The following is an 18,673-nucleotide window of genomic DNA, read 5'->3' as shown; positions in this document are numbered from 1 at the left end:
CCCCCCGGTCAAAATTGGTGCCCCCAATCCAAGATGGCGTCCAGATTTGAAAGGCAGGAGGGTGCATTTTTTTAACTTTTACGCGATAAGGCAAGTGATATGTCATTTCCTATGTAATTTTGGTCGTAGATTTCATTACTGAAGTCAAAACAGTCCTCCGGTCAAAATTGGTGCCTCAAATCCAAGATGGTGGCCAAATTTTAAAGGCAGGAGGGTGCATTTTTTCAAATTTTTACGTGATAAGGCAAGTGATATGTCATTTCCTGTGTAATTTTGGTGGTACATTTCATTATTGAAGTCAAAAAAGCCCCCCGGTCAAAATTGGTGCCCGAAGTCTAAGATGTCGGCCAAATTTGAAAGGCAGGAGTGTGAATTTTTATGAGAAAAATAATCACGTGAGATGACAAGAGAGGTAGGTATCAATTCATACGCATTTTTAGTCAACAAAACGAATCTAAATGAAATGTAAAAAAAATCTTTTACACAAAAATGAAATGAGATAATCAAGAGTGATTTGCCATCCATGGCTGACAAGTGAAAAATGATGAGCCACTAATAGTGAGGTGTCTATGCTGGTTACTGCACAAAAACTCTGAACTCAATTTCAAGGAGCTTCATCCTATTTTAAGTGATTTGCCTCCAGCTTCCGGAATCCCCGCTTAAAATTATCCGGTGTAATTGTAAGAAAGGGAGTGACACCATGCTGTACCACCAAGAAAATAATATTTTCGTTCTTAGACTCATGCAGAAGTTCTGAAGACTCCAACTGTAAAAACTTACAGAACCGTAGGAGGAAGATCCTGAAGAGCCTCACTGGGAATGTGAATCAGCATGTGTTGATTAGGATTTTCTCCTATACTGACTGGAGAGGGTACGGCAGGTGCGTCGCGTGAAATGTCCTTATCTTTATTGAGAAATTATATGGGCTTAAAAATGAATAAAATAGCTCATTATAGATGCTCCTGTTAACATCATTCCTACCGTGGACGGCCAAACTGATCACCCTCTTAATTATCTCGTATCATTTTTGTGTAAAAGATTTTTTTTACATTTCATTTAGATTCGTTTTGTTGACTAAAAATGCGTATGAATTGATACCTACCTCTCTTGTCATCTCACGTGATTATTTTTCTCATAAAAATTCACACTCCTGCCTTTCAAATTTGGCCGACATCTTAGACTTCGGGCACCAATTTTGACCGGGGGCTTTTTTGACTTCAATAATGAAATGTACGACCAAAATTACATAGGAAATGACATATCACTTGCCTTATCACGTAAAAATTTGAAAAAATGCACCCTCCTGCCTTTAAAATTTGGCCACCATCTTGGATTTGAGGCACCAATTTTGACCGGAGGACTGTTTTGACTTCAGTAATGAAATCTACGACCAAAATTACATAGGAAATGACATATCACTTGCCTTATCGCGTAAAAGTTTAAAAAATGCACCCTCCTGCCTTTCAAATCTGGACGCCATCTTGGATTGGGGGCACCAATTTTGACCGGGGGGTTGTTTTGACTTCAAATATGAAATCTGCGACCAAAATTACATGGAAAACGATACCTCACATGACAGGATATGCACAAGTGAAAATACCGATATTCCAGAGGCCTTATTATGGGCGCCATTTTGAATTTTAGGCATTTTGAGGGGTGCTCCGGGATCGGACAGTGCTAGCATTTTAGGATACTGTTTGAGAGAACCTATTAATGACGTTTACACAGGTTTTGATCACATTTTACATTGTTAACGGCGTTCTCACGATGATCCAACGCGAAAATTCGGCAAAACTGGTGGAAGCGCGGGTGGTTGCAATGGATAAAGGAGGTAGGTAATAGACTAACTTACGGCAACTCGCGAGAGACCCGACTGTTAGTCTATCATTTTCTTTCTTTGTCTATAGGAACCACCCATGTCAACCAATAGGATCGCTCCGTACTCCCTATGTCTTCTTTGTCTATAACTTTGTCCATCAATTTCAATAATCAGTCCGCAGGGTGTCTACAAGTCCGGAAATAGCACTGATTTTTTAAGGGCGGTCCGGAAGTACTGAAAAAGTGCAGATATTCCGCAAGAAGGTCCCGATTTTTTTTCATTTCGTTTGTCAATTTTGCTACAATTCGAGCGAGGAATTCAAATTTTGGAAATTGTTTGAAACTCGTAAAATTGACGTACTGAAGAAGTTCTGAATTTTTCTGCTGAGGGGGTACTAAATTTTTTGGGGATGTACTGAAAAAGTACTGCTGTAAATGTAAAAGTACTGCTTTTTGGACAGCCTGTATTAGTAGACACCCTATTTATTCGACACAAGAGTCCCGTCAGTTGGCAGTTACGAAAACGCCTAGTATCGTTGCGCCTGTTGTTTGTTTTGCGGAACTTTAGGATCACGTTGAAGTCGTCACGTCCGATCGTAGTCGGTGATACGTCAAAGAACTCGTATCGTCGTGGCCTTCAAAACAACCTGTTTTCACCTACCCTCTAAAACCACCCCTTATCCGAAAAATCTCAAGTTCAAGGGGGACGATTTTCCAACCTGTCAGGCTCATTAGGCGCAATTGTTTTCACAGAAACGATTAGTCGAAATCTACCTCTCGTTTCCACTGTGGCTGGAAAGCGTTGTTGATGATTTATTGAAGATTTGAGGATGTGCTTTTCTCTATGTTCTCAGGCACACCAAGTGGAGGAAGACGGCCTGGGGGACTCGGCGCTGCTGCTGCAGACGTACCTGGGCCTGGCGTGGGCGGTGGGGTGCGTGGCGTTCGGGGTGGTGGTGGTGCACAACTCGGTGGAGTGCCGGATCGCGCGGCAGTACCTCTGCCAGGCGGCCGTCTTCATGTGCGGCGTCTCCATCCTGGCCCTGACCACCGTCCAGGGCAACAAGTACGGCTACGTCCTCTTCGTCTGGATCTACGGCATCTTCTGCGGCGGCTACCACTACTCCCTCAAGATGTACACCTACGAGCGGGTCCGAGCCCGCAACTTCGCTCGCACCTGGGGCTTCGTCCAGTGCTCGCAGGCCATACCCATCGCCCTCGGGGTCCCTATCTCTGGTGAGTAGACCTCCTGTCCTGCCGTCCTGAGACAGAGCCAGGGTGTCTGAAAGTCAAGAATTTCCGGAAAGACCGGAAATAGCACTCATTTTTCAAGGGCGGTCCGGAAGTACTGAAAAAGTGCGGAAAATTTGCAAGAGAGTCCAGTTTTTTTCATTTTTGTCGTAATTTGAGCGGAAAATTCAAGTTTCTGAAATTTTTCGAATTTCGTCAGTTGAAGGTACTGAAAAAGTGCTGAATTTTTCTGTTGAGGAGGTACTGAATTTCTTGGGAATGTACCGAAAAAGTACTGTAAAATTACTGATTTTTGGTCTGCCTGTTTTCGTAGACACCCTGCAGAACGCCGCGCCGTATGAACATTCGAGAGTTTCCATATTTCCTTCGTAAAACGTTTATTTTGGAGGAAAATTATGAATATTTTTCCTTAAAATTTTCAGGAACTTCAGTTGCAATTGCGAGCACAATTAACTGAAAAATTGGAGGGTAAATATTCATAAGTTTAACCGAAAATTTATGATTTGCCAGGATTGCTTCTTTTATTGATACTTGTGGAGAATGGACCAGCCATTGAATGAGGATTGCCACTTTTTATGAATAAAGTAGGTTTTATATGAATGAAACTGAAAAACAAAAAAAAACTGGAGAATTTTCCATTTTCTAGTGGAAAAATAATTACTTTGCCTCACTGACTATTTTTGAGTTTCTAATGCCTCCTCCAAGGAAAGCAGGTACGGTTATAGGACATTTCGTCAACGATTTTTTGTCCGCGCACCTGTTTTATCCAGTAATTTACGTCCACGCGTTTTTTCGGCACGGGAGTTTTGGTTCACGTGCCAAAATATACTGTTATAATACTGTGCAACACCTCTGTTGTGAAATAGTTGCTTCAGGCGCCGCCGCACGGCGGGCGGCCAGCAAGAAACGCGCACTGGCGCCTACAAACCTAAGTGGATACTTCAAGCATTGTGCAATGCGTGAAGTATCCACTTAGGTTTGTAGGCGCCAGTGAGCCTCTCGCGCTGGCAGCACGTCTCTCCGCTCTGTTGGCTTTAATATTTATACTCGCATAGTCAGCGGTTTTTAACTCATGATTTTGAAATGTTAACACACTCTGCATTGATTATTCTCATTTAAATTGATGGGAAAAAAATATGTATCAATTTATCAAAGGAGAATAATAATATGTATAATGTGTGTTTTTTGAATATTGGTGGTTCCGTGTCAAATTTAATGATTTCCAAAGCACTTTACTTTTTCTTTTACATTTTGTGCTTTTATTGTGCTACAGCGAGGTGTAAGCGCAACGAAACGCAAAAAATTTGATGTATTTGACTCTAAAAGATTGATGTACAAATGGGTTAAAACTAAAGATTGCGAGCTTTTTGGGTTTTTTTCCTAGAAATAAAACCTAATATTCACCAATGACAATTTAGAAAGATGATTCAAAAGGAGAAAGAAAGTAATAACATTTCATTTAGAGAATGAGCAACCATAACAACACCTCCTTCTCTCTCAATTTCTCATTTTCATATTGTCAATATAATTTTACATAACGACTAAAATATAACGCTTGGACCAAGTCACTGTTGCTTATTTTACATGTGGGCGTAAACTACTGGACAAAAAAGGTGCGCGGACAAAAAATCGTTGAAAAATGTCCTGAAACCGTAGGTACCACACATAAATCTTCAATCTGTACGGAGAAATCTCCCTCCCCCCTCCCTCCACCCCCCAAAAATTGTAATGATACCCAATGTTTAAATTTTGAAATGAAAATGAGAACCTGACGACTTGAACTTGCAACCTGCTGCTTGAAAAGTTCATGAAATTTTTACCATGATGACTGCTGAACAACAGCAGATAAGTTATCATCCTTCCATTTTAGATATCAGTCATGATGAAAGTTCAAGAGTGCTTCTCCTAGCTTTTCAAGACTTACCTCTGCAAAATGATGTAAAGCTGTGCTTTGTTGGTGCTCGCTAATTTTATAACCCTTGTGATCTCTGATATTTTCAGGCTACATAAATGTGGGGTGTGGCGGAAAGACTGGTTATTATTTTAGTTCAACCTGCGTTATTGTAGGAAGCTTATCGTTATTTTTCATCGACTTACATCGGCGGAGCCTGGCGCGGCATAAACACAACGACTCGGGAGTCAAGAAACTCTGCGTCTCAGAAGCCTGTCCGCAGAGAAGACGCCTCTCTTTTACTGCCGAACCAGAAGAGCTTGTCGTTGTCGAGCAACCACCAGTTGGTATGTTTTTCAATAATTTTTTGGTGAAATACATACCTTTCGATCAAGATCGACCTCCTCACCAAAAATTGTGTTCACTCAATTATAGGCACAATTTTGACTGTCTTTATCAACTTCTTACAATTAAATTACAAATAATATAATTCGAATTGGTCAATTTACCAATATATGTGATGAAAGCGCATTTATATTTCAACTAAAAGAATAAAAACCATAATTTAATCTTATATATTTATGGTAGTCTTGAGTACTGATGATTCTCTTTAAACAAAAATTTAAGAGTGATAATTTCAGTTAGAATACCTAGATATTCACTAAAGATCCTAGACTCCGTAAGAAAATTCAAGCTGTCTGCTGACACTGTGATAATTATCTATACATTTTAATTTTCATGTTTGTGAATTTCGTTGTACTCTTTTAAGACTATCATCATTTTTTTCTTCTGATTTCTCCTTGAAAAGCCGCATGCTTTGGAGTTTCTTATTCAGAAAGTTACTAATGAAATCCACCGATGGCTCAACTTAGAACTCTTGCATCTTCATTTACGATGTTGCAAACCACCTAATATACCTACATTATTTTTCAATAAAGATTTTTTTTTTTAAACTCGCATCACTCTTAAGAAGAAATTTTTTTTAACTCACAAGATCTCTGTATGATGAATATTCTGTTACAAATTTTTAAAAAAAAACTTTCCTCATTCTTGTATGAATGAATAGAGGGAAGGTTTGTAAACGCTGCGACAAGATCTTTGTTTTTAGGTTTGGGCATGAAAATTTGTGTTTTTGATTATTTTCAAGCAATCAGTAACCAGTTATTATTTTTAATTGTTGTTTTAGCTGGAGCCCAGTCTGGAGACAAGCCAGAGCTGACATGTATCTCTGAGGAAGGTATTGCGGACATGGATCTGCCTGACAATATCCTCGACGATCTAGATTATATTGGAGACTGCATTACCTCTTGTAATAAAGTAGAAAATTTCCTAATGTTAAGTGAATATGAGAATAATTTAATAGCCGAAATGCCCTATATAATGGACAAAAAAGGGCGGCGCTGGTCTCTGGCTAAGCAGTCAGAGGAGGACCCCACCAAAACTAAATGGCGACGTATTCCCGCCCCAAGCAGTAGGCTTATTACAGTTATAGATGAGGCTTCTGTTTAACAGAGCCGCCATTTGTAAATAGTTGTTTCAGATGTTAAAATTAATTGATTAATTTATTCCTTTATTTTATTTGATCCAGTTATATTTGAATCCTGTAGGTAGGCAATTAATTGTTCGGCGTGATTCAGATGTTTTTCATTCTTCCTTTCTCACTTCCTCTTGAGAACTTGGTTCAAGGACTGACAAAGGTGACATGAAAAAATTAGCTTGGATCAAGCTTCACCTTAAGGTACTTGAATATTAAAACCAGTACACTTGATACCAATTACTTTCATTCACACAGTGACTTAATCATGTATATTGAGATTCTTTTTCTCTTTCCACTTAGTGGAAGGAAAGTCATAAACTTTGCTATTCCTTAAAATTGATGTGTGTATCACAGTATGTTAAAAACTAACACTTGTTAAATACAGCATTCTCTCCCTGTAACAACAACAGTTAAAAAAAAAATGGCTATAATTAAAGAGACGTCTGGTCCATATACCGATGTAATTTTGTTGATCGTCGCTTGTTATGACGAAAATTTCTCTATATCAAAAAATCATTCTGCTCACTGCCAATTTGTTGTAGGGAAGGTGTATTGTTCCTACGCTTGGGAGTAGAGGAGGAAGAATGCCATCAGCCAGTGACTATTCACAACTTTTTTTTTTTGACTCCCAGTTGTTTTCTTTTTTTTTAAAGTAAAACGGTTTTAATGCCTAGTATCAGTGACTTTCAATCCAGCAAAAATAATTTCAAACTTTAGGATAATGTGAATGCGTCGCTTATTTTTACTTTTTCCTGCCAAAGATTATATACGAAGAGAGTCACCCGAATTTGGTTTTATGTATTAAGGAAAACCACAAGCCATTGTAATTCATAAGTTTAAGTAAAAAAATAGTGTATTTCGGAAAATACACTAAAACGCATTATTTTTAAACGTCCTGCCAAAGCGAAAAAAAAAAAAAAGAACTGCCAAGGATTTTTGTAACTTTTGATACATAGGTACCTAATTATTTGGAACTTATAAATCTGTAAGTTGAAGTTTCACTGTCTCCCTGTTCATGTTCCAATCTGCCGGTACTAATGAAAAATCTTTCATGATGTAACCATAAGATACAGCAAGGTTTTTTTTATCCGTAGAACGCATTATCTGCAAACATATGTAGCGTTTTACTGAAATGCATGGAACAGGGTGGACTACTGCAGTGGACCGAGATATAAGAAAAAAAAACCCGGTTCACTGCGATCCTCAATGGTTTGGCCAAAAAAAAAACCCAGTGCCCTATTTATCGTCCGTATTACTGTCTATATTACTGTCAGAATATTCTTAAATCCTCAAGGAAGGAAGACTGAAGCATTTAGTTTCAAATACTCAAGTTAATTTTAACATTCATTGAAGAATTACATGCTTATTACGTATCAGAATTCTACCCTCAGCTATCATGGTGCACCATGTTGTGAAATTTGTAAGTACTGAATACTTTTACAATACAACCTAATTTAAAACGAGGCCTGCAAATATGTTCTTGAACTGGAAATTTATAGTATAAATAAGATCAGTAGGGTTTGTATGGAATTCTTATATCTTCCATTAATGAAAGAACACCATTGTCCTGACAGGTGCCTATGTCACGTTAAGGGTATTTTTAAATTGCAATGGACCACTTAACAAGGTATTTTATTACTTGTTCACCACTATAAATGTGCTCTTATCGAAATGTCAAGTAGAACACGGTAGATGCATCAAAACATTCTAAATCCTGCCCATAAGTGAGAAATATTTTGTCGTTGTCAATTCACATTTTCCGCTCTTTAAAAGAACCTAAGGAGTAAAACTGAGTATTAAACTAATTTTGGTGTATTTTGCGATTTCCTGTGTGGTGACTTTTTTTGTTTTGAGTCTTAAAATGCTGTGTATCAGAGGAAAAAGAAAAGTGAATGAAACCAAACTCCAGTTATTTGCCTGGTGTGAAGGTTGTTCTCCATCGCTGATTTGACGTTCGTTGATGATGGATTCTTGTGAGAGGCAGATTTAAATTTAGTGTTTATAATGGAAGCTACTAGTGTTGATTTTTGACTCATTGGTTAGTTTTGGAAGTTTTTGATGTGTTCAACGTGTTTTTAAATGAAATTTTAATGAGGAATCAAGTCTTTTGAAGGTCTAATTCTTATGTTGTCTTAAGGTCTTTTCATTGTAACATCTCGTTATAATGCACTGTGTCCAAAGAAAATTAAAAGTACATGCAATGTTATATCATCAACATGGAATTTTGAGTTAATTTATAAAATAACGTGTTTTTCTCTCTTTTAATTTATTTATTTTTTTCTGTTATCTCCGATGATTATTTTTTAAAAACAGTATTATTATGTTACGTTCTCCTTATATATTATGATTTAATTAATAAATGGCTGCCAAAATACTGATTTGATTCGTTATGAAATCTATCCTGGATACATGCCTCCCCCCTCCCCCTTCTACTTCTTTAGAATTGAAGACCGTCAATAAAGTCTTCGCAGATGTCCAAAAACCTCTTTGAGTACTCATCATGATCTGGAGTGAATTCACAGAAAGTTTAAAGGCCTTATTAAGGTTTTCTATCAGTTTTCTATCAAAAAATTAAAGCGTGAAAGAAAATCAGGCAACTGGAAATGCTATTTGGCTGATTCTGTCAAATCTGTCTATTTCAGTGGGAAAAAAAGAAAAAATGTATCAAAATGACTTCAGTTGTCTGACTTTAACTAATGATGTCAACTTCCTTCATCTATTTATTGCTATAAGAATTTAAACGCAAAAAACAGGACAGATATTTCACTAATCAATTTTATTAATTAGATAAAAATCAAGAAATAAGATACAATATAACCATTTTAAATCAACAAATTCAGACAAATTGGTACGACACCCGAAGGCTGATTAAGGAAATTTATAGACCATGAAGACATAGCGAGTATGAAGAGATCCTATTAGTTGAAACAGGTGATTCTCATAGACTAAAGGAGAAAATAATGGAGTAGCTATGGGGTCTCTCTACGGTTGCCGATAATCTGTCTAATCCCTAGCTCCTGTGTCCATTAAAACCACCCGCTTCCACCATTTGACCACCAACCACCATTCCACCATTTTCGTTTATAGATTTGTCAATCAATTTCAATAATCCGCCCGCTGATCCAGTCATGAAGCTTTAATATTGCTGATATTTTATAGAAAAATTAGGTCAAACCCCCACTGGTTGTGACAAAATTCTTCCAAGAAATGTGTCAATCTCTTTCAGTTCAACAGAATCATTGAGATTAATTTTTCACACATCCATTGAAGCACACGAAAGAGAGCGTTGCTCTTGATGTTGAATGATAAAAAGGCTCTTCATGATTTGGGCAGGTGTTCCACCAAATGTTTTAAAAGCTAAAAAATATTTTATATTCAAGCTCAGCAGAAAAATGTCTAAAATAAGGAGAAAAAGAGAGTAAGCTTAGGTACATACGTTAAGATTTCGCTACACAACCTTATTGTTAATTATCACAATGAAATCAGTGTTGTTCCGGATGCATGAAGGAAGGAACAGTGATTTCAACTGACTTCAATTAACTGAAAAACTTAATACTATTCGAAAAAATTTAGCAGATTTCTAAAACCTTGCCAGAACACTCCTCCATTTAAAAGAGTAAAATTAAAGATTGAAGACCTTCCCTGTCGAGAGGAGTGCAAGATCACTATTCAATGCAGTCTCCTTTAGAGACAACTTCAAATACTTTTTGAAATTATTAGTCTCACAGTGGTGTTAATTAATTTCATTTACAGGCGGAAACTCTCAGAAAATTTTAATTCCTTTTTGAGCACAGTTACTTTACACACAAGCCGAAAAAAAGTTCATCCTTATTGCGTGAATACTAATTAATTATTCATAAAAAGCGGCTTAGAGGTACAAGAAAGAACTATATTAAATTGTACTAATGTTACAGTTGCAAAAATTCAACTGATAGTTTCATTCTAAATATTATGTTCAGAAATTTATTGAGTGATCCAATTTGATCAGAGTAGATATTGAGCACTATTCAAATATAATAAAGATATGATGATTGGTGACTTTGACCAAAATGCTCAAACGTTCAGGATTTGCGCCCTCTAAGGCACTGGATGTTTGACATTCCATGGAAAAAGGTCGGCAGATTTCTTACAAGAAACAGTTTCTGTTCATTCTCATCAAATTAAATGTTAAAATACGAAAATTAGTTTAGTTGTTTGACAGAAACGCCTCTGACAGCACCAGGAGGCAACTGCGCCAAAAGCAAGTTCATTCACTTTCATCCAGGGAGAAAGTAAAAATTAACTTTATTGATACTGAGCTTTTAAGCAAAATGGCTTAAAAAATTAAAATCACCCTCTAAAGGATTGTTTTTTTACTTAAAAATATCATAACTTCATGTCATGGCTAGGGTTAATATTTTGCTCCAAAATCCTTTTGAAACAATCTTTCCCATTGGCTACCAAAATCTGCACTTCGACTTTTGGGGCAAGACGTGACAAGGGTCACTTTTTCTGTGGAACATTGTTCTTTACAATAATTCAAAATTTGAAGAGGTGAAATTACATTAAATTCAAAGGATTTAAAATTCCTGACTTCAGTTATTTTTCCTCAGTTTTTTTTTAAGATTCGTTTTACAAAAAATAACATGAAATAAGTGAAGTATTTTCACTTTTTAATGATAAAGTCAATCATTGAACTTGATGAGTTACCATTGTATTTGATGAGAGATAAATAAAGGACTTCCTTCCGGTAAAAATATTTTTGAATAACCTGAAAATATGTAGGTCTCTTCAATCTAAAAATAATGTTTCCCACGCACTAATTCTACGACTTTCCAGGCTGAGGCACTGTCAAAGGCGTTTTTGATTAGGCTGTCACGAAAATTCTAGAAAACTGACAGAACAGTTTGGAATCAAACTTGAAATGGCTGACTTGAGCTTGAAACTGAAATAACGGTTCATTGTTCCTGACCCTTTTTGATTCTGATTCAATTGGAAACTTCCTTAAATGAGACTTAACCGACCGAAAGAACTTCACCTCCACATTACTTGTTTTAAGACCTAGATAGCTTCCTTTGTAATAATTTTCAGAGTAAAAAGGTAAGTCCGACTTTAAAACTCTCGGATCATTCAAAACTAAAATTCCAAATAAGTGATAAGGAAGGAATTGTACAGATGCAAACTTTTGCCTGATCAAGCAAAAAAAAAATTCACAGCATAGATGCTCACAAGGGATAAATTTTCCAAGAGTAAGGTAACGATAAAAGACATTACGGGCGCACAGCTCATTGATTCCAACCTCCCATGTTACTGCTACGAGTCAAGAATATCCCTAGTGCTGGGTAAATTTCCCTTTTATTTTGCCAGGTTTGTTTAAAAATTTATGGATTCTTTCAAGTTTCTCTGACAGTTGCAGTTACAGCTAATCTTTAGGGCAAAATAATAAGATTCACCGATTCTTACAGTCATGATCGAACAGACTGGGGGCCAGATTTTGTAGCAAAAATTATGTTTTAGGGATGGATTTTTAAAACATTTTCTAAGAGAGGACTCCCTGGTACCCCATTTCTAATGAGTATTCCGTACCTTCCAAACATTAGTGCGAATTAGGCAATGACATTAATCGAGGCATTTAACTGCCTATCTGACTCTTCTTTCAGTTGTAAATAAAATTTTATAGAGATAACTACATAGGAGAAGGTTTTTAACAAACCTGGAGAGAGTAAGCTGGAACTTAACTTAGGGTGTCCGGGATGAGACAAACGATAAATCGCTTATAAAATAACACAGCTTCAATGAACAATGAATGTGGAGAGAATCATGGGAGTTCGAGTAAGTCTTTGGCCTTGTAATGTGCTTGCACTCGATCATAAACGATGTTGGTTACTTGTAACATGGCCGGTAATCCTGCAAGAGCTGTGGCGGCTTTTTCTTTGCACACCTGTGAAAATATACAAAGAACAATGAGCTTTTTTCAAAAGGAAGGTGCTTTCTTGAAGATATTTGAATGTTTTACTCATTGCCTTAATTGAGATGGACCACTAGACAAGATGCAAACTTAAGCAATATGATAAGTGTCCCTCATTAAGATTTCATGTAGAACACGATTTTTACAATAAAAATAACTGAAAAAAACCCCTAACAAAGATATCAACATTTCGCGATGTATCATGCAAACTCCCCACTCATCAAAAAACAAAAATCTAGTTGGCTTAAATTGCACGGTAAACATTACTGAGACAATCTTTCCAGTAAGAAAATATGACTACCTAAATATCGGCACTTTGGTTAAGCTATTGCATGTTGTTTACTTTTTGAACAACACAGGGTGAAGAATGAACACTGCTAATAGAGAAACCTGTCAAAACTGTTCTGGCTTGTTATTTAATTCAAGTAAACTCTTGTTTTTCTTGTGGGCAGGAAATTCAAATTTTTGTAACCAATGCTAAATAAAAACAGTAATATCTTGGTTGTGAGTTACTATTAGTGATTTCTGTTGCGTGAATTAAGTTCTACATAAAATTTTGAAGAGGAAACAATGTCGGAATGCTTAAATTTGTACATTGTCTAAAGGTCCAATAACATTTGCAATTAAGGAAAGTGTGAGGCAATTTTTTTGTAACCTCCAATGGCATGCATCAACACTAGGTATTTATATAAATTATTAGTTTACATAAATTCAGAGACTTTAAAGAGCATTACAAACCCTGCTGCAGGGTCTAATGAAAAATTCACAGTAAGGAAATATTTACATTTATTTTCATGGCAAAAGGCTTCTCAGATATTCATAACACATAGCAGATTTTTAGTGTACTGTCCACACCGGACAGACCTCCTGATAAAGGACTTGATGAATGTAATTCATTGGTGAAGAAGATAATAATACTCACCCTTTGAAGTAATACTTTTTGTGTGGGTAAAGTGTACATGGCTATATATGCACCCTGTCTGATAAAAAAAGAGTGGTATGATGCCAGAGTTTTGGTATACGCTTCTCGCCCAATTGAACTAGTTGAATCATCTGGATTTAATTTTCCCAATTTTTCTAAAAATGTTCGAATGAAATCTGTAAAAATTTGACAATATTTTGTAAGACAAGATGCAAGATTATAAGTCATAAATACTTTGGGCAGTACAAAAATATAAGTTGTGTGGAATGGAGTTCGCGATTTATATATTTAAGCTGGAATTTTTCTCATGGAAAAGGCTTTGCACATTAACTAAGAGAATCGATGCTAATTAGATTCCATTATCAATTGACATGATGTTCTTTACAATCTCCTGAGCACTTAAATTAGGCTTCACAAATTGAACTTTTGATGTGTCAACTTCATGACTACAAAGGCTGAAAAAGGGATTTTAACACTTTTACATGAATTTTCTAGGGAAAATGTTTCAACACTAGATTGAGGATTGAAGAGGGCTATCCTTCCCTTGCCAGACATGGCTATAAGCCAAACACACACCCTCACATTCCTGCATTTCTTTGCTGAAAAGAACCAACATTCAGTGCCCGATGCATCAATGCAACTTTCTTTTAGAAAACCCGTCTTGAAACACTTAAAGCAATTTTGAGCCCCAATTTTTTCAAAACTGGCACATGTGAAGTTTGCTTTATAAAACTTAATAACAATCTCATGGAGTTGTATAGAAAATCATAGAAAATGATGACAAAATCTAGCCGTTGTCAAATTCCTAAGTTGTATGCACAGGATTCTTTGATCTTGCTCATCATGGAACATGGAAGATAATAAACATTACATAGGTAGTCCAACAGAGTGCTTTAGTAGATATTAACCATAAAATTTCCAAACAACACAACTCAATTACAGTGTTTCAACTTTAATTTCAATATTTCTTCAAATTTTCAATTTTTTTGGAGAACAAATCAACATTTAATATCGAAATTTTCAGGAAATGTTCTATACACTAAGAAGAAAAACAATGGAAGTCATCAAGGAGCAATGCTAACTAGTTTACCCCTGAAAAAAGAAGAGAGCAAGAATTTTGCGCTGCCTGTAACTGAGAAACGTCTTTTGCGTGTTTCTTGGATAATATATTTTTTTAAAACTTCCTTTGTGGATGGATCCAGTCTGTCAAGTAATATCTGGAGCAAATTCTTACAGCATGCCTAAATTTTTGGATTTTTCAAAAAAGAGGATTTTTGATTCTTTGACTCCTGAACACAGATGTAATTTTGAAAGAAATAACACAAAAATATTTTTTTTCTTTTTAAAATTATTATTAGTTTCATTACCTAAGCCTCTGTGCAATCGCAGTAAGGTCCTGCTACCAGAGGTATAGTCCTTTTTTACGAGTAAGTTTTGAGTAGTTTCAAAATCAGTCATCGTGAATAGAGTTGCAAAATCGTCTCTTTGTTCACCATTTCTTAAGTCTTCTAGCACCTTAATTTTTTCACTTATTTCTGAGCTTACAAACGAGAACATGGAACCCATTAAATCACAAAATCTGAAAAGGATAAAAAATAAAAAAAATTAGAACACATCCGCACTGATACATACTTTAAGGTGGTGACTGGGGATTTGAATGGATAAAATACAAACGATTCCCAGTAATTCAACAGAGTACATACTTTGATATTAGTAATTGAGCCACTTGAAATTGGCTGACAGGAAGCGGGAATGGTGGGACACTTGTGGACGATTTATTTACTTTTGGCTTGATTATCTTATGAGATTATGTGATAGGTCAATGAATATCGGCTAATGCTTTCCTTCAACTGAACGTCTTAAGAATTATCAATTTTCAATTTCTATTTCTTGTGCTATTCCTCCAACAATGACCAATTTTAAATGACAGAAGTAGCCAGATATTTGAGCAAATAGAGAATTGTTCCTGTGTTTACCGCCATTTCAAATTCACCAGGCCCCCAATTGTTGGGCAATCAAGGGCGAAAATTGCATTTAAAATGAGGCTTCAGCGCCTAACAACTCGGAGCAAAGGCCAAACCTTATGCCTAAGAAAGTCATAGGCAATCAACCTGCGACAAATTCTTGAAGCAGTGACAGCGTACTACTATCAACATAGAAGCAGTTCTTGACAGGAACAAAAATTAAGCAAAACGAATGGTCAGATAATTAGTGGGGGGGGAGGTGTACTGCAGATTTTTTGTATACTATCATACATAGTACATCTGCAAAAAATATGCGGCTCCTAACAAGTTGTGGATGACTCCAAAAATTTTATCTGGGAGTAAGTACCATATAAACTGAGTTCAATTACAATCACACTTACTTTATTAATTCTTTGAATCCTTCTAAGTATTGGTCTAGATCAACATCTTCTGCCCCAACCAGCGAGGCTTTAAAAATATCGCGGACACGATCCAAATCAAAAATGCACTCATGTTCCTTACTATCCAACACAGCGCAGCTCATACTTCCTAAAAAGAATAAAAACAAAATTTTTAACATGATGCAAATAAAGAGAGTGGCAAAGAGACTTAAGGGAAGGCAAAATACTACTATATTCTGGTGAGATAAAAACTGAGCAAGTCATGGATACATATGCCCATTGGAAGAGCGGCTTTTTTTGACCAGGAAGCAACATGGTGAGTAATGTATGATTTTCAAGTGGGTTTCAATAATCCAAAGAGATAAAATTTTATTTGACGCACTTTAGTGAGAAACTCATGGAGCACTGAAGAGGATACTTGTGATAGCTTCTGATCTGTATGATAACTGATGAGCCTCAAAGTATATGAAGTACAGAGAATTCCTCGGAGCAAGAATCAGTTACAATCTCAGCTTCAAAATTTCCTCACTCTACAGAAACATCAAAAGTACGCGTTAAGCAAAAAAACTTGAAAAAATTCAGTGTTTTTTTCATCTTGTTTATCGGATAGAAAAGAAAAGATATCTACTCAACCAAGAAATTCCTTACAAGCTTAAGGAATTCCACGAAGCCTTGCGCAAGCCAGACTCGCACAGCCCGGAGCATTTCCTGCACCCCTGGACCAGTGCTCAAGCTTTGAAAGACAATTGACAAGAGTGCCTTTACTATTAACACGGACCTTTATGAAAAAGTACCTCAAGTATACCTGAATAAATAAGATACGCATAACTATTAAGTTTCTTTTTTCCTCTTGTTTTTTTTTTATTGTTACTTGAACATTGTTACCTAGTCACACCCTGTAAAAGACATTTGGGTTATAAAGTCGAGTAACTTCAGAATTCACATTGTTTCCTGTTAATATGTGTATAGTGGATAAAAAGAGTTACATTTTTACAGGAAGCAGGCTAAAATTACTTTTTAAATGAAGTCAAATACTAGTTAAATGAGTCTCGGGTGTTTCGTTGATAATGGGTATTTTGAGAAACTTTTCAAGAGCTCAATAACAGCTCTCAGAGAAATCCTATAAAAAGCGTCAACCTCTATGTGTGCTTGGTTCTTAATACTGCTGTCATTAAAATGTAAAACAAAATTCTCCCTTGGAGTAGAATTTTTCAAGGTTATTACAATGAATACGGCTTGGTAGATGGATCAAGCAGAGCATATTTAGAGTGTTAAAATCAGCCTCAACATACAATTAAGTGTCTTAGATGCATACCTTGAGTGCTATGCCAGGTAACATGCACAAGGAAACCACTTGCACTTTCTCTCGGGGATCATTGTAAGTAAGGGGTCCTTTACATCCTCCCTCACAAGTACAAAGTTTAATATTATTACCCTGTAGCCTGGAATTCCAATACACAGCTCGTCAAATAGTAATCAAAGGTGCTGGCTTGGTGACTGTGACTAAAGCCCTACTTAGATTTAGACCAAATGAAAGTGATGACGAGTACACCGTGTATGCACTCGTTAAGGGTTGAACTACCATGACAGGTGCATTTGAACTCCAGTTCAGGCACTGAGGATACGTGAAGAATAAAAATTGGTGATATTCGGTGTATGTTCTTGCGGTGAAAATTGTCATTTACTGGAGGGCAAATTGTGATGAATCAACAAGACTACGTACCAGATTCCAGAATTCTGCTCTCTGATAACAAAGGCTTGGCTAGTTCGAGAGAGTTCCTAGAATAGTAACTGATTCTGGCGCTACCAATATATTTCTAGGGAAAATCTCACATTAAATGCACACGAATTAGGATTAATCAATTATTGAATATGAATACTTGGAAATTTTGGCTACATACTTAATTGCTAATTAGTTGATGATAAGATAACCTCATTTTCGTGTTGACAACGATCAGTAAACAAAACAAATCTCAATTTTCCCCCGTACCAACCTTTGGAGATCCTCGCAAAAATGTTTCTTTTTAGTTGGTCAATAAAAATAATGATTCAGCGAGTTCAGTTGTTCTATTTTAGCATGAGTTTTTAATAAATATTTATAATGAGCTATTTTGCAGCTTAAGACGTTTTTTTCTTATCCTCAACATTTCCTGATTATTAATGTTCTGCGATTTCATATTTGGTGCTACAAAATATTCTCACAGTCGTCCTACCTGCTCTGCGCAAAAGAAAATTTACAACTTCTGCGCATATTTCTAGAGCAGTCAGCCAATCACAGCTCTGGAAAGTTGCTTTGAAAAGAGAAATCAAAATTCGTAAACGTTTTTCTTCTGACACAAACAAGACACAACACACAACACCACGACGTACGAAGACAAGATAGCGGAACGCGTGATTTTAAAAATTATCATGGATTTATCAGTAATTTTAATTTGATCTCGCAGCATTATACATCCTCGTGCCTTACCTCTCTAGCTAAAGTAATCATTTGTAGGTGTTCAGCAAGTGTTGTTGTAAGTAATGCAGCCTCTAACTCAAGATCCAATTCCATCTGGTTTTCCAAGAATCTGAAATCACGCCAAGTCCGAAAAAGCATCCCAGCCTCATCTCTTGCTTGCAGCGCCGGTGACTACCTACTTCGTAAGTCTCTCTGCCTCATGAATGATGAAACTCTAAGATTTATCCACCATCATCCCTCAATCTTCAATTTTGCCTTCATTTAATGCATCTCTTCAGCCACATGAGACATTGAGGCTTGACACCTTTTCTGAAGCACATGTCATGCTGTATCTCTCTCTGCACTTGAAAGTTTTTGTAGAAAGCTTATAGTTCTCTACCCAATGTACCTAAATCAGATTTTTTAACAGTCCATTTAGTCAGCTACTATTAGTATAATTTCATCAATCATTGTTGACGTCGGTACTTATTTGCCTTCATGCACA

At 36.4% G+C, this 18,673-nt stretch overlaps 2 protein-coding genes across 13 annotated transcripts in view; one reads left to right on the top strand and one right to left on the bottom strand.

Annotated features, from left to right (window-relative positions):
• The window catches only part of LOC109030941 (monocarboxylate transporter 2), a 650,400-nt gene extending 641,529 nt beyond the window's left edge, over positions 1-8,871 (top strand). For all 9 annotated transcript variants that reach the window (XM_072300844.1, XM_019042218.2, XM_019042227.2 and 6 more), the window contains 3 exons: positions 2,673-3,054; positions 5,071-5,307; positions 6,147-8,871. In XM_072300844.1, coding sequence (XP_072156945.1) covers positions 2,673-3,054; positions 5,071-5,307; positions 6,147-6,469 — 942 coding nt within the window. In that variant the 3' untranslated portion in view covers positions 6,470-8,871. The remainder of the gene's footprint in view (positions 1-2,672; positions 3,055-5,070; positions 5,308-6,146) is intronic.
• A 383-nt stretch (positions 8,872-9,254) lies between these two features.
• LOC109031646 (ceramide-1-phosphate transfer protein) lies at positions 9,255-18,495 on the bottom strand. Of its 4 annotated transcripts, none has more exons than XM_019043305.2 (5): positions 18,199-18,495; positions 15,732-15,879; positions 14,734-14,945; positions 13,367-13,542; positions 9,255-12,417 (listed from the first exon to the last, which is right to left on the bottom strand). In XM_019043305.2, the coding sequence occupies exons 2-5, from the start codon at positions 15,872-15,874 to the stop codon at positions 12,295-12,297; spliced, it is 654 nt and encodes a 217-aa protein (XP_018898850.2). In that variant the 5' UTR covers positions 15,875-15,879; positions 18,199-18,495; the 3' UTR covers positions 9,255-12,294. The 4 variants fall into 4 exon arrangements, with proteins under 4 accessions (XP_018898850.2, XP_018898846.2, XP_018898860.2 ...); XM_019043301.2 differs by lacking the exon at positions 18,199-18,495 and adding an exon at positions 17,455-17,626; XM_019043315.2 differs by lacking the exon at positions 18,199-18,495 and adding an exon at positions 16,380-16,514.
• Between the last annotated feature and the right edge of the window lie 178 nt (positions 18,496-18,673).

Source organism: Bemisia tabaci, chromosome 5 (genome assembly GCF_918797505.1).
Source record: "Bemisia tabaci chromosome 5, PGI_BMITA_v3".
Lineage (NCBI taxonomy): Eukaryota > Metazoa > Arthropoda > Insecta > Hemiptera > Aleyrodidae > Bemisia > Bemisia tabaci.
Note: the sequence above shows the minus strand (reverse complement) of the source record. Positions and strands in the feature narration are given on the sequence as shown.

What these genes read in the sequence shown, in the direction of transcription:
- LOC109031646 (XM_019043293.2), bottom strand. Translation starts at nt 15,910, where the DNA reads ATGTTAAAAATTTTGTTTTTATTCTTTTTAGGAAGTATGAGCTGCGCT. An exon ending in GGATTCAAAGAATTAATAAA is followed by an intron (nt 14,946 to 15,731) that starts GTAAGTGTGATT and finishes TATCCTTTTCAG; the next exon opens with ATTTTGTGATTTAATGGGTT. An exon ending in GCGATTGCACAGAGGCTTAG is followed by an intron (nt 13,543 to 14,733) that starts GTAATGAAACTA and finishes AAATTTTTACAG; the next exon opens with ATTTCATTCGAACATTTTTA.